We start from the raw sequence: 22,395 nt of genomic DNA, 5'->3' as shown, positions 1-22,395 counted from the left end.
CACCTATTTGAAAAATATATGCTGAAAAATGTGTTTATTCTAATAAGTGCTTATGAGCATTTGGTGAAAAGGCACTTATTTTAAACAGAGATAGTACAGGTATTTTTAAAATGACAAGGCAGGCCAAGATAGACAAAAAAAAAATGAGTATTTAAAAATAGGCCCAAAATTTGAGCTTCTCAAATAAGTGCTTATTAGCACTTAATTCGGGCTTATTTCTCAAACACAAATAAAGTGCTTATTGGAATAAGCAATTATTTTAAGCACTCCCAAACTAAACCTTACATTTCAAGTGGGCGACGCTTCGAATTGCTCAATACAGCTGGACCCACATTACTCCATATGTGTTCTTCATGATGAACTTGTTCCTCCAAACCCAATCTAAGAATTCCACAGATGGGCCCACACTATTACATCCTTCCATGGACAGAGAGAGTAAGAGGTTGAAGTTGTAAAAGAAAACGGAAAATTTGATCTTCCATGCCATCATTTTGTCATAATATAAAATAGGGAGAGTTTTGATATCTCTTATTGCTTGTATTGGCATTTTTCATTGCTGAATTTAAGCATTATCAGAACTACAAAGCTCCAACTGTGAAACATTTATCATGACAGGTGTTTGGCAATTAGAATATGATGATTGATGTAGCAAGCAAATCATTTTACTAAACTTGATGTATCATACGGAATGCATTTTTACACTGTTAATAACGAGTAAATAAAAGGTAGAATAACTAGGCATGTATCGCATTGCTGATTATGTTTGAATGCAACGGCAGATTAACGCGATCAAAAGGAAATGTAGAAAGAAATAATCGTTTTTACATACACTTTTTTAAGCTCAAGGAAATTTAGAGGAAGGAGAGAAGATCACTTCAACTTCCAGAGGGTTGGTAGTTGGACCACCTCAGAAACCTTGACAATGTTTTTATGGAATACCCTCAATTGACTAAAATGTTGCCATCCTACCAATCCACCATACTCGAGTAAAACCTTAATAAAAGAGTAAACCCAAATTTGCACTCCCATACTGATAGTCCCAGTACAAATCAAAGTCCACACCGAGAGAGAGAGAGAGAGGGAGAGAGGCGAGTCTGTTAAATGAAGCATTAAAAATTGGGGGCATTATATTGCAAGAAAAAGAACGATATACATACAATACAAGAAGCATTCTCTACAGTGGCCAACTGAGAAAAACTGCAGCTGAAACTCAAAGCAAACCCCTTCCCAGCTGCCATGGCCCATCTTATTCCCTCCCCCCAATGAAAAACACAATAATTTATTTTTCTATTCTTTTTCTTTTCATTTCCTCATTTTTTTAACTTTACAATACTTTGACATACCATTCCAGCCCCGTTACACCACTATTTACAGATTGAACCACCAACCCTCCTCTGACACCGGCACACAAGGAATGATAGAAGTGCCTATTCATTCCGTCCCCATACACACCATTTGCCCTTTTAAGGCTTTAACCCAAAAGTTGGATCTTCCATATGTCCATTTCATCCAAGAATAATGGATCCCGTGTAGCCCTGAGGTCACAAAAGAGCACAACTGAAGAATCCCATCAAATTGCTGCCAAATGCTGCCCTTGTTGCCAAGATTCAGCCACAGCCCTTGGATCTGTCAAAATATATCAAGTCGGCTTTAGAGGGGGGAAAATGACAATGCAATAACCATGTCATAAAATTAAGAAGAGCACTTTAAAGCAATCAGCATTCAGCAAGCATGTTTTGGACATCCCAACAAAAACATAACACACTACGGCCAATTGCTACCTACCAAATTATTGTGCAAAACAGCCCAGCAGGAGTTTATTAATTTGCTTAATTACAATTTCTTTTACCGTTTATAATAATTTTTATAGGACTTAACATTTCTAGTAGTTCTGAACTTGAACAATGGTTTTTAGAATTTCAGAACCAAGGCTTCTCCTACATAAAACAGGAGTGACATTTAGCAAACAAAATAGCAATACATTGTCACTAAGACAAGGTCTAAAATAGAACTACCATTCTTTATCACTAAAAGATCAGAAAAGATTCTATAAATAGTTTATAGAGAAGGTACAGAAACAGACAAGGATAGAGCCTCTAGTCTCTATCATAGCTACAGACAATAGCTAAACTGCCTACCCATGTTTGGCCAGTCCCTTAAAAGAGCTCAGCCCTATTTACCCCTTCCATAGAAAAAGCATTGGCCAAGGCATTTGCCAACCTTCTAACCAACCTGAATGAATAAAACATCCAGCTTGCTCGCCAGAAAACCAGCATCCCTTAAAGATATGCCCGAAAGGTAACCTCTACCTTGTGATCTCTGATGATTCCACTACTCCATTCAACTACTCATGCCCCATCTTATATTCACTCCAATGGGGCAATTATACAGAAAGGTAACCTCTACCTTGTGATCTCTGATGATTCCACCTATTCCTGAATTCAGGACCACCTTTTCTCTTTCAAATTGAATCAGATATAGATAGATCCATATTTGATTTGTTCATATTTGAATTCAAATTCAATCATATCCATTGGATGTCTAGCAGATCCGAATCAAATTTGGATTGTAATCAGATATTAAGTTATATAAATAAATTAGATGAAATATAATCAAAGTGGTAATATTATATTAACAAAATGAACTAAAAATGACTTTAATATTATATTTATGACCAAAATAAATTAAAAATCACTTATATGAAACTCGGACCCTATGACAATTTAGTGAAAATACAACATTCAAACCAAATTTACTGACAGTTAAATATAAATTTTAAGTATTTACAAGTATATGTATTTTAATCGAATCCAATTGGATTATTTCGGATTGGATGGGGGTGGATCCATATTTGATCCAATTATAAATGGATCCAATTCTAATTAGAATTCTGACAATTGGATACCGTTTGGAGCTCCCTAGTCTTTTGGCATGATAAGAAGTGTCTAGTAGGACTGGAGTCTGGACCATCTCTAGCCTACATTTAACTCTTCATAATACTGCAGTAACAGCAGTGTGGGTTGTAATACCACCAGTTAGTAATTTAACTTAACCTTAAAGTCCTTGCAATACTGCAGCAACAGCAGTGTGGGTTGTAATACCACCAGTTAGTGATCAGCTTACCTTAAAGTCCTCATAATACTGCAGTTGCAACAAACCAGGTCTCTGATTATCAGTTCATCACTTTCATCATTGTATCAGCTTTAAATACACCATCATAAAGCCTAGCCTACCTAGTAAGCCTAGATTTGTCCCTATTGCAAGACTAACTTGTGATCTGCAGCCTTCTCCAGTTTCAACTCCTTCAACCCCATTCATTGAAGTTTCTATTTGGAACCTATCTACCCTATTCTCACCAAAGTTTTTGAACTTTTCTCCACCTACTCAGATCATATATTCCCCTATAGTATTAATTAATCCCCCCACAAAAAAAAAAAAAGAATATAAAACTGTCAAATTTCACCTGAATAATTCCACAACAGGCATCAAAACATACACAAGTCACAAACGCATCATACAAAGGAAAAAAGTCATCTATGAAAGACTTACATGACTTGGGAATGTATGAGATGACAACTTAGAAGGCAGCTGAGTATGTCAAATTACAATGGATAGTTATAACTCTCAACAGAATTGATTGTTCAGTAAAATTAGAAGGTTCATGATGGAAAAAACCTCCAGCAAGGCTGTTGAACCAAGACTTCAACGAAACAAATGTTTGTAATGGAAAAGACCACAAAGATCACAAGCTAAGACCATCAAGCATATGCAAAAACCACGATTTATGAAATTCTTCTCAAGAACCAATTTTCTAAACATAACTAAGATGCTAAATTTTAACATAATCAATTATGCTTGTTAAATTTTAACCATTTTCATTTACACAAACATCACAACCAAAATGTTACTCTCCCTATAAAATAATATCCTTTACAGGAACAGCCAATGAAAGAGCTTTTCAGGCCAATCTATGTGAAGATCATTTTGGTGAACACTCTTCAATTTTATAATATCCTTTTAATTGTAATACAATTTTGTTTTTAACCATAAAAAAATACACATGAATATGAAACCAGCTTCTTGGGATTGCTAGAATGGGCTTAATAATGTTGACACACTTAGCTAAGCATCTTATTGGGATTGAGCTTGCTATTCAATATTTGTAGGGTGCATGGAAGCGGGTCCGGTTCACATGGATTTGTGGTAATCTGATTGTTGGCCCATCATAGGAGCCATTGGAAGACCAAATAGAGAATTAGGGATCTAAAAGAATGAATTTGTCTTCCCTTTCCTCGGCCTCTTGCTCGATCAACCTATTCATCCCTTTAATCTATTTCAACAGTGAGAATACTATTTTTTTCATATTTTACTTTTTCCAATTTGTCTAGTCTCTACATAATGATGCACTTTCTAAAAATTAATAGATTCAAGTAGAACTTTTTCCAAGAACAAGATAAGTAAAGAACATAATTACATCTCATACATCTAAGTATCATTCACAAATAAAAAGTATCACATGCAAGGCAATCTTTCACTCATTTAAAATCAGAGCCTTAAGTGATGATAAACATACCAACTAGTGAGAAAAGATCTGAGATGATAAACATACCGACTCACCCTGTTGAAAACAACTATGAACCAATTGAAATCTGCCTGCTGGCATGCACAATCCAAGGACATGGCGAGCAATCCAAAACCATGCAGAAGCACCCCAACTGTAGTACAGTATGATTCACCAACAGAAGGCCACCATATTGTATCATATAGCATCCAGTGTTATTGCTGCCTTGGTGAAAACAGAGAGAACAAATGGTGCTTCCTCCCCTGGATGGATAGTTGTGGGAACAATAGTGTATCCCTTGGGATCGGGTTCCAGGACCATTTCACATGATATTTCCCGAGAGTTGACATAATCTGTTCCACCAACTGATTCATGCAAGTAAATGTTGTAAGCAGCACGACGGCCACGTGTCTTGAGAATCCGCATCCCGATGTAGAACATCATTGAATCATGACTAGATTGGTAATTCCTGAAACCAGCTGCCTTCTTTGAGAAACTCACCCCCTAGCAAAAAAGTCCACAAGAAGTTAAAAGAAAAAACAGTAAACAAGAACCTAGTAAAAGTTCAACAATGCAAAAAAATAGCTAAATCTACCTGAGTCAAGGTAATGAACACATGAATTGGAAATGAAGCCTCTGGCCCAGAAGCCCTCAACCGAAACTGTGGATTTTGATGCCATGTTTCATAATCTTGACAACCGCCAGCACTATAACCACGCCACTGCCCATGCACAGAATAACGCATCTCCGGAGGATAGATACGGCAAACATATATTGAACGAAAGTGAATCTGGAAGTCTTGCCAAGACATCCAGAAAATGCCATCTTTTGACTGTTCAGCAAAGAAATGCTTAGTCATAATGGAATAGAAGTTTGGAAATTTATCAGGCTAAAGCCTAAAACTAAACACACTGTTTGGAACTATGTTTTTGTTTTCATATTATTCTCCATCTCTTTTTTTTCATGTGCAGGAGTTTAAAGTGGTGGGTTGGGGAGCTAACAATAAAATCACCATAGGACAATTTATACAACACAAACCAAGACCACACACTGCTTCCAAGATGGAAGATCTGATAAAAAAGTTGAATAATTTCATAGTTTACATGGTAAAACTCAACTAGATTAAGTACCTGAGGAACATGCTTCAGCTTGTGTTTCATCCTATCAGTCCATTCAGGTGAGGAGTCAGACCATGGTCCATTCCACTCAACTTCATTGGCCCAGGGATTTCGGATCTGAACCAGCTTGTGGCCATCTACCTCTCTTACCTTCAGTCACAATACAGACAGCGAAAGGGGAAAAGTTCAAACCAAGATACCCAATATGTATAACACTATAACTCCGATGAGAGGCACCAATTTAGCAAACCTGCAATACTGAGTAAGCATGCCCTTGAACAATTCCACTGGAAGAGATGTGCACATCTGAACCTGATGGACTTCCAGCACCAAGTAGAAACCCTTCCTGCTTGAAGCGCAGAAGTTGAGACCAAAGTCTTCCACTCGCAAGATCAATCTGGGCTTGAGCACTCCTCATATCAATCTCCTCACCAGCTCCTCCAGTAAGGTCCACAAGGGCATCTTGGACAAGCCCACCTTCCAGTGCTTCATAAGAGCCATGAAGCTTGGCATATGCCTTCTCCAATATTGAAACCCAGAGTTCATTTCCCTTCCTACTTGTAGCAAATGCTGGCTTTCCCGGCGATTCACAAGGAATCCAATCATCAACAACAACAGGGACCCATTCACCCTACAGAAATGCAAATAGCAATCATTAACAATGCTAATAATTAGCTGACGAATAGGGAGCAACATGGGCAGGCAAGGGTTGAGTAATTGTTAAAATTAGAAGGGGCCACACCCAGGGCCCTGATCCCAAATGCAATTTAAATTCTTCAAGTCAGCTGCATGTTTATGGATGAAGATTCCCTAAATGATAAAGTAGTGAAGTATAACACATGCTGGGAACAACGCATGCAGACTATATATCACAGGAACACAAATCAAACCAAAGATTTAAGAGCACAGATAAAACAAACAAATTGAGCTCTCATGGTTAAGGTGCAGGACTTGATTACCTGAATACAGAAGCGAACTGTATAAACTCCTTCCTCATTAAACTCTGGAGTAATTATTACTTGTGATATTCGAGAAACCTCAGTCAAAACAGCAACAGCACTCAAGAACCAGCAGTCGCCTAACCGACCCTGTACAAAACAACTGCAGTAATTAAAAGAACCAAAACGGGATTCCTTGCAGTATGCCACAAGAAGCATGTTCAAAGAAACAGAATATCAAGATCATACTGAAACAAAGCAATGATACCTGACAAACATCAGATGGGTTTGCAGCCCCAGAAAACAAACATGGATGAGAATCCATACGGTTTTCCTTCACAATGTCTGCTGGTCTCATCCATGCAGAAACGACCTAGGATAGAACACCAAGCCAAGCATAAGGACAATCCGAATAGCACACATGCCAAATAGGACTATGCTAATCAAGAAACTAACCTGCAACTTTGAAGGGGGATTTTCTGGGTCCACAAACAAAGACTGATCACTAGGAGGGAACTCTTGGTCTGTAAAATGGGCTTCCCCTCTTGCAGACAGAGCTTCCTTAACAGCCATCTCAACTGATCGCATCCGTTGATTAATTTCTTCTTGGGTTTCCATCCTAGGTTTTCTCAACTTTCTCGCTAAAGAATCCATATCTATTGCCACACCGTCACGGTCTGGCCTTCTTTTCCTTCCACTTGAATACTGACCATCCCAATCTACATCATCCCGATCATATATATCAACATCCGCAGGGTCACTTTCCCACTCATCTACCTAAACATAGAAAATACCAGTCAATAAATAACACAAGAACAAAATAGTTAAATATTGTCGATGTAAAATGAGCATTCATGTTCCTCACAAGCTGAACATTTAATAAATCAAAACCTTCAAAAAACCAGCATAAGAACCAAATCAATAATACAATATGCAAAGTTGTAAATGCATACTCTTGAAGGTGAATCTGCCCACTGCCAGCCATCATCTGGTAGATCTATCATGCCATACTCAGTTGAACTCGTAGCAGCATGCACAGCCCCAATCTCATCTTCAGTCAAACACCTTCCCCATAGGAAAGCATCCATGATATGCATTTTGGAATCAGCTCCTTCACTATCTGACCTCCCAAATGCATCCAAATCAGTTGGTGGCCTAATGCCAACCCAGACCTCAGTTCCCTGATCCCAAATTCCATTGCCTGTGTGCAAAGGCAACCCACTCTGGTATGCATCAAAGGCACCATCTAAATAGCAAGTTGCCTCACCTAGGTCAGCATCAATAGTCACTGTCACAATATGCCACCTGCAAAAATCAATAATAACGGAATGGTTGAATATTTCACATTAGCAGCAACAAAAATATGGTGATGATGATGATGATAACAACCATAATAATAATAATAACCATAATAATAACAACAACAACAATAATAATATAACCAAAAGCTTTACAGAATCAAACCAATTCAAAATAAGACTCGTAATCAGATAAAGCAAAGGAGGAAGAACTTATAAACACAAAATAAGAACAGAATACATAAATACACACATATATGTGTGTGTAGATGTTGATATGTAGACAAGGAAACACAAACCTTCCATCAGCAATACATGTTGCACCAACACTCCATTCCTTTGCAACAGTAGTTTGCCTGTCACCTTTAGTAACTAATCTCAGTCCAACCTGTCCAGCCTCAATGCCTTGTTCTGAACCAGCAACCAAGATTTCCCAGCAAACTTTCTTCTGGTACTCAGTACCTAAAAGACAAACCGGCCCAGACTCGGGCTGGATCATGACTGCAATAGAAAAGCTTACTTTTTTACTTAGACAAATGCTGGAATCAATCTTGCCACAATGCCTTCCACCAGCTAGAGGTTCATCATCAAGAATACATATAGCACCAGGAACTCCCGTCTGCCAACCAAGTTAGCAACACATTTCAAACAGCAATCAACATAAGTCAAGTTAAACAATTAAAAGTCTCAAACAGCAATCAACAAAAGCTTCAATAACAGCGGCTTATAAAAACAGACAAATTAACACAACAAAATTAAACCATGATATGTTTTGGATGACAATTTCTATGGTAACAAAAAGGTACAGTGCCCAAAAGGCTTTAACCAATCAAAATTCCCCACATGAATAAGTGAATACGAGTTGACTGGTTATGTATTTATTATGACTTAAACATTTATGTCTACCAAGCAAAGAATATAAACAGGATTAGGAATAGCTGTAAACCCTGGCTTTGCCATTCAATGCCCATTTACAACAAGACGTTATACAATTGACCCTAAAGCAATATGTGCCCACTGGTTCCTGTCTATCGGTAATCTTTTTTTTATCTTTTTTTTTATGAACAAAAGTCTATTGGTAACCTCTTAAACATCACCATATACAAGTGTAGTTGCAGAGAGATATAGGAAGGTATCTGTCCTAATCTCCCTACTTTTTTTTCAAGGAAGTTAACATATTTCATTAAAAGAAATGGGGGTGCACAAGGCGTATGAGTACAAAACAGGAGTCAGGCCCCTAAAAATTACACAGGAGGGAATTTGTCACAATACAATGTCTCCAGAATGGCACCTAATTTTGCTAATCCATCAGCAATGGCATTTAAATCCCTTGGAATCCAGTACAGAGATGCGTTCTTAGAAGCCAATAGGTCCCTTGCCTCTGCTAGGAAGTGACTAAGTCTCCACGGTCCAGCCTCCTGTTTTCCTAACCATTTCATGGTGTTTGCTGAGTCACCTTCAATGGAGAAGTTCTGAATGCCCAGTCTGTTGCCTAGGCAAATCCCTGTGAAAGCTGCTAACACTTCTGCCTTTGTAGAGTCAGCTATACCAATCGGTCCACTGTACACCCAGCAGATGAACCCATTTTCGTCTCTTAAAGTTCCTCCTATGCCAGCAACTCCAGGGCTACCCAATGCACTATCATCAAAGCTTAGAGTCCAAGCTCCTTCCCTTCTTATTGATGGAACCTTGGGGGTATGTGGGATAGAAGGGGAGGAGAACAGAAAGTTGACAACATTCCTGTTAAGGTCACTAACATTGATTCCTATGAACACTTCTGAGCTAGAAGCCCACAAATTGCAGTGATAATTGATATGATGGATCAGCTCACTCATGGATTTTGCCTTGTTTTCAAACAACCTATTGTTCCTTTCTTCCCAAATTCCCCATAACACAGCATGTAACACCATTTGCCAGTATACCTTACCTCTCTTGCTCAGACCTTTACCTTGCCACTGGGAAATCAGGTCTTGAAGATGGTTAGGAGCCACCCAGCTGTACCCAACTAGCTGTAAGAAGTAGTTCCAGATGTTGCTGGTTACATGGCAGTGTATGAAAAGGTGATCAGCTGTCTCCCCCTCAGGAAAACAGAGGATGCAGATGTGAGGAGAGAGAATAAAGCCTTCCAAGATTTTTCTTCTGCAGTAATTCACAGGTGTTTACTCGATTCAGACAGGCCTCCCGCCTCCCAAACGAAAAAACACACTCTTGAGGGAACAAGCTTACAACAGATCTTCTTGAAAGGAAAGACAGTCCCAGTCTCCTGCAACCAGAGCCTCGAGGAAAGACTTTCTTTTTTTATCAATAACCACAGAATTCATTAATAAAGGAAAAAAATTACAGGGAAGGGGAGCTAAAGATACTCCACTCCCCACAAAAGAAGTACAACTGATTTAAACACTCAGACCCTTAAAATTGAGTCCAAAACCCAGAATTTCTAAAAACTCCTTGCCTAGCCAAATTTGTTTCAATGGGGAATCTCCACAACCATTTCCCGAGTAGAGCATTGCTCTTCGCCTTTAGGTGCCCAATTCCCAACCCACCAGCCTCTTTAGGCTTGCAGATTTGACTCCACTTTACTAGATGTCTTTTTTTTTCACCTCCACCTTCCCAAAGAAAATCTCTTTGTAGTTTCTCAATCTGTGACCTAACCTTGGCAGGGATCTGAAACACCGTGAGGAAGTAAACAGACAGATTTGCAAGGGAAACCTTGACGAGGGTAAGCCTGCCTCCTTTTGATAGGTAACAACGTTTCCAAGTGGCTAACTTCATTTCACATGTTTCCACCACTGGCTCCTAGAAGCTTGGACTTTTTTTATTCCCACCAAGAGGCAGGCCCAAATAAGACGGGGAAGTTTTCCACTCGGCAATTCAGAGTTTCCTTGAAGCTATCCAAGATAGTTTCTTCAATTTGGTTTATGGTCGCTAGGCTACTTTTTGAGCAATTTACCCTCAAGCCAGTGACTAATTCAAAACAATGCAGCACTGTTTTCACATTATTAATATTCTCCAAGTCAGAGGATGCAGATGTGAGGAGAGATAATAAAGCCTTCCAAGATTTTTCTTCTGCAGTAATTCACAGGTGTTTACTCGATTCAGACAGGCCTCCCGCCTCCCAAACGAAAAAACACACTCTTGAGGGAACAAGCTTACAACAGATCTTCTTGAAAGGAAAGACAGTCCCAGTCTCCTGCAACCAGAGCCTCGAGGAAAGACTTTCTTTTTTTATCAATAACCACAGAATTCATTAATAAAGGAAAAAAATTACAGGGAAGGGGAGCTAAAGATACTCCACTCCCCACAAAAGAAGTACAACTGATTTAAACACTCAGACCCTTAAAATTGAGTCCAAAACCCAGAATTTCTAAAAACTCCTTGCCTAGCCAAATTTGTTTCAATGGGGAATCTCCACAACCATTTCCCGAGTAGAGCATTGCTCTTCGCCTTTAGGTGCCCAATTCCCAACCCACCAGCCTCTTTAGGCTTGCAGATTTGACTCCACTTTACTAGATGTCTTTTTTTTTTCACCTCCACCTTCCCAAAGAAAATCTCTTTGTAGTTTCTCAATCTGTGACCTAACCTTGGCAGGGATCTGAAACACCGTGAGGAAGTAAACAGACAGATTTGCAAGGGAAACCTTGACGAGGGTAAGCCTGCCTCCTTTTGATAGGTAACAACGTTTCCAAGTGGCTAACTTCATTTCACATGTTTCCACCACTGGCTCCTAGAAGCTTGGACTTTTTTTATTCCCACCAAGAGGCAGGCCCAAATAAGACGGGGAAGTTTTCCACTCGGCAATTCAGAGTTTCCTTGAAGCTATCCAAGATAGTTTCTTCAATTTGGTTTATGGTCGCAAGGCTACTTTTTGAGCAATTTACCCTCAAGCCAGTGACTAATTCAAAACAATGCAGCACTGTTTTCACATTATTAATATTCTCCAAGTCAGAGGATGCAGATGTGAGGAGAGATAATAAAGCCTTCCAAGATTTTTCTTCTGCAGTAATTCACAGGTGTTTACTCGATTCAGACAGGCCTCCCGCCTCCCAAACGAAAAAACACACTCTTGAGGGAACAAGCTTACAACAGATCTTCTTGAAAGGAAAGACAGTCCCAGTCTCCTGCAACCAGAGCCTCGAGGAAAGACTTTCTTTTTTTATCAATAACCACAGAATTCATTAATAAAGGAAAAAAATTACAGGGAAGGGGAGCTAAAGATACTCCACTCCCCACAAAAGAAGTACAACTGATTTAAACACTCAGACCCTTAAAATTGAGTCCAAAACCCAGAATTTCTAAAAACTCCTTGCCTAGCCAAATTTGTTTCAATGGGGAATCTCCACAACCATTTCCCGAGTAGAGCATTGCTCTTCGCCTTTAGGTGCCCAATTCCCAACCCACCAGCCTCTTTAGGCTTGCAGATTTGACTCCACTTTACTAGATGTCTTTTTTTTTTTCACCTCCACCTTCCCAAAGAAAATCTCTTTGTAGTTTCTCAATCTGTGACCTAACCTTGGCAGGGATCTGAAACACCGTGAGGAAGTAAACAGACAGATTTGCAAGGGAAACCTTGACGAGGGTAAGCCTGCCTCCTTTTGATAGGTAACAACGTTTCCAAGTGGCTAACTTCATTTCACATGTTTCCACCACTGGCTCCTAGAAGCTTGGACTTTTTTTATTCCCACCAAGAGGCAGGCCCAAATAAGACGGGGAAGTTTTCCACTCGGCAATTCAGAGTTTCCTTGAAGCTATCCAAGATAGTTTCTTCAATTTGGTTTATGGTCGCTAGGCTACTTTTTGAGCAATTTACCCTCAAGCCAGTGACTAGTTCAAAACAATGCAGCACTGTTTTCACATTATTAATATTCTCCAAGTCAGAGGATGCAGATATGAGGAGAGATAATAAAGCCTTCCAAGATTTTTCTTCTGCAGTAATTCACAGGTGTTTACTCGATTCAGACAGGCCTCCCGCCTCCCAAACGAAAAAACACACTCTTGAGGGAACAAGCTTACAACAGATCTTCTTGAAAGGAAAGACAGTCCCAGTCTCCTGCAACCAGAGCCTCGAGGAAAGACTTTCTTTTTTTATCAATAACCACAGAATTCATTAATAAAGGAAAAAAATTACAGGGAAGGGGAGCTAAAGATACCCCACTCCCCACAAAAGAAGTACAACTGATTTAAACACTCAGACCCTTAAAATTGAGTCCAAAACCCAGAATTTCTAAAAACTCCTTGCCTAGCCAAATTTGTTTCAATGGGGAATCTCCACAACCATTTCCCGAGTAGAGCATTGCTCTTCGCCTTTAGGTGCCCAATTCCCAACCCACCAGCCTCTTTAGGCTTGCAGATTTGACTCCACTTTACTAGATGTCTTTTTTTTTCACCTCCACCTTCCCAAAGAAAATCTCTTTGTAGTTTCTCAATCTGTGACCTAACCTTGGCAGGGATCTGAAACACCGTGAGGAAGTAAACAGACAGATTTGCAAGGGAAACCTTGACGAGGGTAAGCCTGCCTCCTTTTGATAGGTAACAACGTTTCCAAGTGGCTAACTTCATTTCACATGTTTCCACCACTGGCTCCTAGAAGCTTGGACTTTTTTTATTCCCACCAAGAGGCAGGCCCAAATAAGACGGGGTAGTTTTCCACTCGGCAATTCAGAGTTTCCTTGAAGCTATCCAAGATAGTTTCTTCAATTTGGTTTATGGTCGCTAGGCTACTTTTTGAGCAATTTACCCTCAAGCCAGTGACTAATTCAAAACAATGCAGCACTGTTTTCACATTATTAATATTCTCCAAGTTAGCTTCCAGAAAAAGGATGACATCATCTGCGAATTAGAGATGGGAGACACTAAGAGTATCTCTTCCTACCTAAAAACCTTTTAACTAAATTTAGGCTTTTGACATTTTCCACTAGCTGGCTAAAAACATCCATTACCAGAGTGAAAAGGAAAGGGGATAGAGGACAGCCCTGTTAAAGACCTCTACTTGCTTTGACGTAACCTTTGGCCTCTCCATTTACCATGACTGAGAACCATGTTGAACTTATACAGCCCTTCATCCACTGCAGCCATTTCATGCCAAAGCCCCTCAATTTCAGAACTTGGAGAAGGCAGTCCCAGTCTACTTTGTCATAAGCTTTCTCAAGATCTAGTTTCACAAGGAGACCCAACCTTCCACTCTTCCTTCTATCTTCTACGATTTCATTTGCTATTAAGATACTATCACGATTTGTCTTCCTTTCACGCAAGCAAACTGATTTGGAGAAACAAACTCTCTTAGGATAAGACTTCTCTAAGTCTTTTTACTAAAACTTTTGCCAGAATTTTGTACACACTTCCTACTAAACTTGTTGGTCTGAAGTCTTTCACTTCCAAGATGCCATCTTTCTTTTGGATGAGGCAGATAAAGGTAGAGTTGTTTCCTTTGTTTACAACAGCCGAGGAGTGGAAATCATTGAAAACCTCCAGAAGATCATCTCTTACAACATCCCTACAAATCTGAAAGAAGAAAATGGAGAAACCGTCGGGCCCAGGGGCTCTATCTCCATCCATATCAAAGACTGCTTCCCTTATTTATTGCTCCTCAAAATCCCTTTCAAAGCCAAGACCTCTTATCTTCTGCTAGAGTTGGCCCATTCCAACTTCTTAAAGTAAACTTTCTGACGCTCTCCTTGAGTACAACTTTTTAAAGTGGTTAAGGAAGGCCTATGTGATTTCATTTGCATCTTCCACCTCCCTTTGATCCACCTTGATTTTTGAGATGAAGTTTTTCCTATGCCTTCGCGACGCGTAACTATGGAAACATTTTGAGTTATTGTCTCCTTCCTTTAACCATCTGACCCTTGACCTTTGCCTCCAATAGATTTCTTCTTTTCTAATCACCTTTTCCCAAGAACTCCTTAGACCTTCTCTCCTACTTCTTCCTACTCTTTCCAGAGTTCCTAATTGCTCCTTTTTGTCTAGTTCTTCCAACTCCACAAGGATAGCACTTTTTTCCTCTGAAAAAGATTTGAATTCTTCTCTCCCCAAGGATTTCAGTTTTCCTTTTAGGAATTTCAATTTTTTGCATTGATCTATAACCACCCCAGCCTTCAACTCTACATTCCTCCCACCAAAAAGCCACATTTTTGTGAAAATCCTTATGCAAAGTCCACACTTATTCCAGTCTGAATAGTGATTTACCTTTCAGAACCAGGTCTGTTCTCAGGACTAATGGCCAGTGATCTGAGGTGCAGTGAGGTCTGATTTCTTGGAGAAGATTAGGAAAGTGCTCTGCCCAATCTGAAGTTACTAGAAACCTATCTAGTCTGCAGCTTATTAAGTTCTCTTGTAGATTTGACCAAGTGAATTGGCCACTGTGGAGAGGGAGGTCGCAAAGGTTATGCCTCAAGATAAAACTAGAGAAATCCCTCATGCTTCTAGTTACTGATCTTCTGTTTGAATTTTCTTGGGAGAACCTTGTGACATTAAAGTCACCTCCTAGGACCCAAGGGAGCTCAAAACTCGTGCAGAGAGTCCAACTCTTCCCAAAGTTTTTTGTCTATCTGCAGGAGCATTTGGTCCATATGCTCCAGTCAGAATCCAGTTGAAACCATCATTTTTATTAGTATAGAGTATGGAGATTGAGATCTCTCTTTTATCTATCTCAATGCCCGACACCTCCTCTTCGTTCCAAGCTAGGATGATTCCCCCTGAGGTGCCTAGAGTAGGAAGAACAGTCTATTTCTTTCCACGAATTCCCCAAATTGCTCTCAGAAGTTATCTGCCCACTTCTTTTTCTGTATCTTGTAGGATGACTATATCTGGTCTTTCTCTTCTCAGGGTGTCTTTTACCAAACTTCTTTTTAGATGGCCTCCCAACCCTCTGACGTTCCAACTTGACAACTTCATTGAACCCCGATCGATGATTTTCCCTTATCTGCCCTAGGTCTTGTTACCTTTTGATCTGCCAGTCCCCATTGAAGTCTCTTTAATTCCCTTTTACAGTTCCTCTTTCCGTTGTTCACAAACTTAACCTGATTTCCACGGTTCCCATATGGGTTATGCCTTCTTCCAAGATAACATTCCTTACATGTCTGTCCAAACTGTGATGCCCATTTTCCAACTTTTCTTGGAAGTTTGGGTTAATGCTCGGTTGGGAAAGCTCTTTGTTCGAATCTAGAGTACAAGAAGGGGGAAAAAAGTGAGATCCATGGTTAGAAGAAGAAACATGAATACTTAAAGGCAACGAAGAGGAAGGAGAAGAGGAAACTCTAGAAAAGGAATGTGAGTCTCGTCCTCGATCTCTCTCTCTCTCTCTCTCTCTCTCTCTCTCTAGGCTTGTTCGCTCACAATCAATCATGTACTCAGGGTTTAACCAAATGAATCTGTTCGAACAATTCTACACTTCCCTAAACTTCCTTACCAGTGAAAAAGGTCGTTGGCCCTTGAGAACTCCACCTCCCTAGGATCTGGTTCGACCTTTGTCACAAAAGAGCTCAAATCCTCAACTCCATCGGTGCCCTCTGATTCAAAGATTGAGAAGCTTGTACTATTTGGTGATGAAGGAGGTATGTAAATCTTTCTGTTGTGTCTTCCCGAGCTAGGAGTTTTAGGGAAAGGCTCAGTTAAGAAAGTTGGGGTCTCAGGTGGACTAGAGCTGCGTAGGCCTTCTCTCATTCCTGGCAAATGGGTTCTAGAAAGATTTTGGCCCAAAACTTGAAGCAGGTTTAGAGCCCTAATTGGTGGATCTTGTTAGAACAACCCACTTTCTAGAGACGATTTGAATTTTGAACGAGGTTGTAGAGAGAGGCTTGGACCGCCTTGCTTTTTCGACTTCTCATTTTAAGAGGCCTAGAAAGAACATAGGCTTCTCAAAATGGTTGCCCTTTGGCAGTCTGCTTCCTTTTGTTTTACGTAAGTTTCCAGAAAGGGATTTTGAACATGCAGGAGCTTCAGGCCCTTGGGGGGGGGGGGGGGGGGGGGTGAGGGAGTTGAGTTGACTCGGCAGGTTGTGAAGGTGACTCAGTCATCTTCTCCACTTCTACAAAGAGGTAAAACCAGACATTCCTCTCTAATAGAGGTATCGAGCGGGGGATTGCGTGAACTCCGCGACTAACCTTTATGCGTGCGAAGCTGAAGGTTGAAAGGTTCCTTGTGTTACTATCAATTTTCTCAAGGCCACCGCACAAGCTTTCAATCAGGGTAAATACATCCTCAATCCAGAGGTGAAAGGGTAGGCCATGAATTTTTAACCATCCGTTAAAGTCTAGCTGGTCCGGAACGGCATTAACCATAGGAACCCACCGATCTAAGAGGGCCAGTTTTCCACACAACAGTATTTCCTTTAGGCTGACCCATCTTAGGACTAAACCCTTAGATGGAGCAAACTCCACTGCCCTAATGGAGTCAATCGGGTAAGACCAAATCAGCCCCCCACAACGTCCCACAGCACATCCCCATCGTGTATTGGGAACATCTCCCGATGACAATCCCAAAAATGATGATATCATCATCGGGAGATGTTCTCAATACATGGTGGGGATGTGTTGTGGGACATTGTGGGGGACAATCTTCTAGGGGGCTGATTTGAACTCCAACTGGGTGGAGGCTTACAAGCTCATGGGTACGGAGGTTAGCTAAGAGTCCTGGTTCCACTTCTCTCCACGAAAGTGTTCCCGGTTTGGTACAAACGAACGCTTGCTTCCACTTGCCAAATGGTTTATCTTGGTGGACCACTGAAATGAACGAAGACCCTCTTGCCTTTACAACTTTACTTATTTTCTCAAGCTGAGGGAAGAGCTCAAGGAGAGGTCGGGTGGTCAAGGTTTTCTTTTGAGGGAGGGAACTAGAGTGTTTAGCAAGCTTTCGAACCGCTTCTAGCCTCCACTGGATGGCTCTTTAGGTAAGCATATGTTTCTCAACTTATAATTTTTTCCCAACTACTCAAGCGGATGAATTTACCTACCCCACTTGTTCTCTTTCAGTTGAAGGATGAGAACTCTACCCTTTTCATTTCGGTTTTTATCCTCCAGTGAACAATTCGGGTTCCTGAGCACCTTCTGAATGAAGTTTCTCCACCACTTCACTTCCTCAAAAGTTAGAGTCAGTCTCGTCCAGGCTCCTCCACTCCTTCCTGTCACCTCAATCGCTTCTCGTTCATCTGCTTGTATTTCCAAATTGAACGTCTTCGCACCGATCACCGCTGTTCTTCTCCATGAAGCCATATTGTTTCTCTTGTGAATCTTCTCAATCTCATCGGTTGCTAATCTACCTACTTCATTGTGGCTTGCAGATTTTGCTTCATTTATTAGGTGTTGGGAACCAGATTTGTTTTTGCAAAGATAAATGGTGTGGCAACAAAATACTTCATGAAGCATTTCAGAACCTTTATCAACTTCCCAATCAGGCATAGCCCAAGAAAACTTTGGTCCATGAGTGTAATGAGATAATAGTCATTATGCTGCCAGGTTAGGAAAGAAAAAACAAAGTAAAGAAAACAACATGACACATAACTATACAGCATGTATATAAGCTTGTCTGCTCTTGTCCTCTTCACCCAATTCTAGAAGCACATTCTAATTCTTGATAAAAGAAAACCAACCTGTTGTGCCCTACGAGCTAGCTGAGCTGTGCGAATACGGTGAGCAATGCTGGCAACCCGCTCTCGAGCAAAAGAGTCATCCAAAACAGAGTCACCACCCACAGCACGAACAGCAGCAGCCATTGCAGCAGCCTCCCTACTACCAACATTTGGAATAGAGGATATTAGAGAAGCTTCTATCTCTTTCCATTTTCGTTCTTCCTTCTCCAAAAGTGCCTTCCTTCTCTCTTTTCCCTTGCCTTCCTCTTCACGCCTCTGCATTAAGATTTCCTCTTCCATCTCCTTTTCTTTTATGTAGCTACAACAATTATAATATAAAATTAGAAAAAAAAAATAACGGCCAACAATAAGATAAGCTTGGATGAAAAAATGCACAAGCATGTAATTCAAGAATATATATGCACCTCTCCTGAATAAGTTCAAACTGCCTGCGGTCTTCAGGCAACCATTTCTTAATCTTCTTAGCACTTAGGTCCGAAAAACCAATGCTATCAAGAAACAGTCTCAAACGGACCTCATCCTGCCATAGCAAAAGGATAACCCATAATACAACTACAACTAAAATATAAACAACTTATATAGAAAATCATTAGCATTCTTGTTCACCTGCACCCGCTCTGCTTTAGCTGTTAGACCAAGCAAAAGAAGCAAATAACCACCAAACTTGTCCCACATGTACACCCATTCTGTATCAATTGCCTCTTCTAATGCCAGAATGCGTGCATGAGCACACATTTCCCTCCTGTGTCCCACATCACTGGATGATTCATGCCGGAATGTCCTACCAACTCTCATTCTGGCAAAGAATAACCCTGCAGCTAATTCTTCATTTCTCAAGCGATCTCTCAATTTCATAACATCTGCTCTTGGAAGAACAAAATTCCCTGCCCTGTCCCGCATAACAGTAGGATCACCAACTAGAAGAGCAGCCGAACTAGCTGACCTCTGTGGTGCAGAATAAGTTCCAGAAATAGCATTTCTAGTCTGCAAGGTTAAACAGATTAACAAAATTAATCACAAGAGTAAATATAACAGCTAGATGCAGCTGCAATAAATTACAAGAGCTTCAGAGGCACTGGAGTAATTCTCTGGAATTAGTTGTGATAATAGCAAGTGAAACATCTACTTTTTGAGTATGTCAGGAATGTCGGGATCATCATAAGCAGTGCCAAAAAACCACTGCTAATCAAAAACCATTTGCACCTAATATGAATGAGATTCAGTTTTATCATCATCATCATCTAAGACGTATCCCAACTATATAGGGTCAGCTACATGAATCCTGTCTTGCCATTCCAAGCCGTTTAGTGCTATATCCATTGTTAAATTAATGAATCTAAAACTATCGTGTATGCTCCAAAGGTTCTCGAAAACCTTGGATCTAATGATCAGTATGTTCAAATATATGCATACGCACATGTATATTAGTTCCACAAAAACAATAAATCCAAGAGATTCTATACAAGTTTAAACACATTTGAAATTCAAATAAGAATAAAATTTTAGACATAAACAGAAGAAATAAAAATCAAGTTTCAACCATAGACAGTAAAGGCATAAAACAGATCGGGCCAGCCATGGGCCAGCACGGCCTACGGTGCTACAATGCCTTGCAGTGCCATGCCATGCATAGTCCATAACCCAGGACCAGGCTGGACCAAGGGTTCAATGCCCACAGGCTGTCACGGCCCACATGCCTGGCTCAGCACGGCCTGGCACAACCCACATTAATATATATAAATATATATTATGTATATATTATTAATAAATATTATGTGCATTTACACATATTATTCATATATGTATTTGTCTAAATTTTGGCACGGCCCACGTTACACCTATAAACAGAAAACATTCCAAATCCAATCCTAGAAAAGAGGCTAGGCAACCTTGAAACACCATTGTTTAAATTTGAAGCCCTACAATTGAAAGGAATTTGTTGAAGCTGATGGTTGATCAGTTTATGAATCATCAACCCAAGCAGACAATTACGTTCTTAAAGACCTTGCACTAGTCAGGATTTCAATCTTAAAACATTCTCCTTCAAACCCATTCAACAAGACATTAACCAGGCCTAGCTTTGTGACTTTCCAACTGTTTTCACACTTGACAATCTTGTTTTCAGTCCCGAACGCACTCTGATCGAAAACCCAGTACTTCAGTTGTACTTGGATTGCTTCAAGATTCAAATAACAAACTAATAGTATAGTGGTATGTTTGCAAAAATATATATATATATATATAATATATATATATATATATACTCTGTAAATTCAAGCCATCTCAGAGTATAAGCAAGCATACTTTAGTTGCTGATCGAGCAATTGCTTGAACAACAGTTTCTTTACTGAGAAAATGCACAGCATCCTCCATCATCTGGTGATAAGAAATGAGTGGAATGCTATCAGATAGAAATAGATGAGTTTACATAAGACAAACATTAAAAAAATGCATCACAGAACATTCACCCTAAAGCCATACAGTTGAAGGGACCAACCTTCAGTGTCAAGCAAGGACGAGATACAGCAAACCCAAAAGCCACAACAAGTGTAATTGCTGATACAGCTGCCCCAGCAAATGGTGGATAAATTATCAAACTAGCAACAACACCCCAGCCCTCAGTGGCCAATGCAATCCCATATAGAACAAGAAATGCAGCACTGCCCAACAATTGACGGAGGTCCAATAAGATAAAAGAAATAAATTAATACTGGATGCCAAATAAACCAAACAAAGAAATTGACTGCAAATGATAGAACACAGGATAACCAACAATAAGATCACTAACATTCAAGTAAACAGAAAATGCTTTACAACAAACCTGACATTTTTTGCAGAATCAGCATGTGCATCATAAACATACACAGGCAACACTCTTGGAGAATAAACTACAACTGGAGGTGAAAGCAGCACCTGAAAAAAAAAAATACTTGTCAGAGAGAAGATGACCATTAAGACCAACAACTAAGATAAAAAGTCAAAGATACAATAACCCAATGCCAAATTATACAGATTCAATAATTGTTTCAACAGAGTGCAATGATACTCACAGTCAATGCTCTCCCAGCAAGAAGAAACAGAAATGAGAAGTAACCAACACTTGCCCCAACAAAGGGTTTATCTGCAAATAAATAATTTTGTCAACAATGTTAACAAAGAAACCAACAGAATAGTGATTTCATCTGATAAGCAACATTTAGGGGGTAGGAAAAATATGAAATAGAAAAAGCTGACATTCTCACCATCTAATAATCCAACAACAAATGCAGCTAAAGCCAAAAGAAATGCAAGGAAGCAAACTAGGAACATCTGTGCCCTCGTCAAATAGAAATTATTTGAAGCCCAGTAGTGGACAACACCAATAGCCAGGACAACGAGAAGGAGAACTAAAAGGAATGCAACTCCTATCTGTCAATACAGAAAGAAAATAACCAAGGACAAATCAATCCAAGCAGTTAAATCTGAAAACTAGGATTATTCAAAAAACAACACAAGTTTCACCAACCATCCAAGGTTTAACTATAGCTATAACAGCTGAGATTGCCCCAAGCGAAAGCAAAAGACCAATACCAACAAATACATAAACACCTCTAGAAAGTCTCCAGTCATCGTCCTTCCTGTAAACATTTTTCATACCCAATTTAAGAAACAGCATTATCCCTATTGCAATGACAACATACTGTTTTTATATTAAAACGTGCCATTACTAACCATTTATGCAGACCACAAAAAAGTGATAGCACTGCTGGGATGCACACCAATGGGAGTAAAGAAGCAAGGAAATCACCATTTGTAGGTACTCGGTCAACCCGGGAATTCACCACCTCCAAATAAGATGCACCACAAAATGCCACAAGAACAACTGCCAGATAAGGTGAGTAGATATATATATTACTAC

General features: G+C 39.9%; 1 protein-coding gene across 5 annotated transcripts in view; it reads right to left on the bottom strand.

The window, feature by feature from the left end:
- Positions 1–1,102: 1,102 nt before the first annotated feature.
- Positions 1,103–22,395, bottom strand: part of DEK1 (calpain-type cysteine protease family) — a 54,512-nt gene continuing 33,219 nt past the window's right edge. For 4 of the 5 annotated variants that reach the window (XM_088953521.1, XM_088953522.1, XM_088953523.1 and 1 more), the window contains exons 13-32: positions 22,209–22,359; positions 22,003–22,114; positions 21,740–21,905; positions 21,548–21,618; positions 21,319–21,410; positions 20,995–21,157; positions 20,802–20,873; positions 19,104–19,481; positions 18,902–19,017; positions 18,498–18,795; positions 8,215–8,534; positions 7,571–7,922; positions 7,074–7,394; positions 6,886–6,990; positions 6,639–6,767; positions 5,930–6,310; positions 5,692–5,829; positions 5,157–5,393; positions 4,610–5,065; positions 1,103–1,626 (exon numbers count right to left, since the gene is read on the bottom strand). In XM_088953521.1, coding sequence (XP_088809647.1) covers positions 4,760–5,065; positions 5,157–5,393; positions 5,692–5,829; positions 5,930–6,310; positions 6,639–6,767; positions 6,886–6,990; positions 7,074–7,394; positions 7,571–7,922; positions 8,215–8,534; positions 18,498–18,795; positions 18,902–19,017; positions 19,104–19,481; positions 20,802–20,873; positions 20,995–21,157; positions 21,319–21,410; positions 21,548–21,618; positions 21,740–21,905; positions 22,003–22,114; positions 22,209–22,359 — 3,908 coding nt within the window. In that variant the 3' untranslated portion in view covers positions 1,103–1,626; positions 4,610–4,759. The remainder of the gene's footprint in view (positions 1,627–4,609; positions 5,066–5,156; positions 5,394–5,691; positions 5,830–5,929; positions 6,311–6,638; positions 6,768–6,885; positions 6,991–7,073; positions 7,395–7,570; positions 7,923–8,214; positions 8,535–18,497; positions 18,796–18,901; positions 19,018–19,103; positions 19,482–20,801; positions 20,874–20,994; positions 21,158–21,318; positions 21,411–21,547; positions 21,619–21,739; positions 21,906–22,002; positions 22,115–22,208; positions 22,360–22,395) is intronic. The other variant, XM_088953525.1, reaches the window with a different exon arrangement.

The sequence above is a fragment of the Nelumbo lutea genome, chromosome 7, assembly GCF_056320005.1.
Source record: "Nelumbo lutea isolate HS-2025 chromosome 7, American lotus-T2T, whole genome shotgun sequence".
Taxonomy (NCBI): Eukaryota; Viridiplantae; Streptophyta; class Magnoliopsida; order Proteales; family Nelumbonaceae; genus Nelumbo; species Nelumbo lutea.
This window is presented reverse-complemented; position numbering and strand designations above follow the sequence as displayed.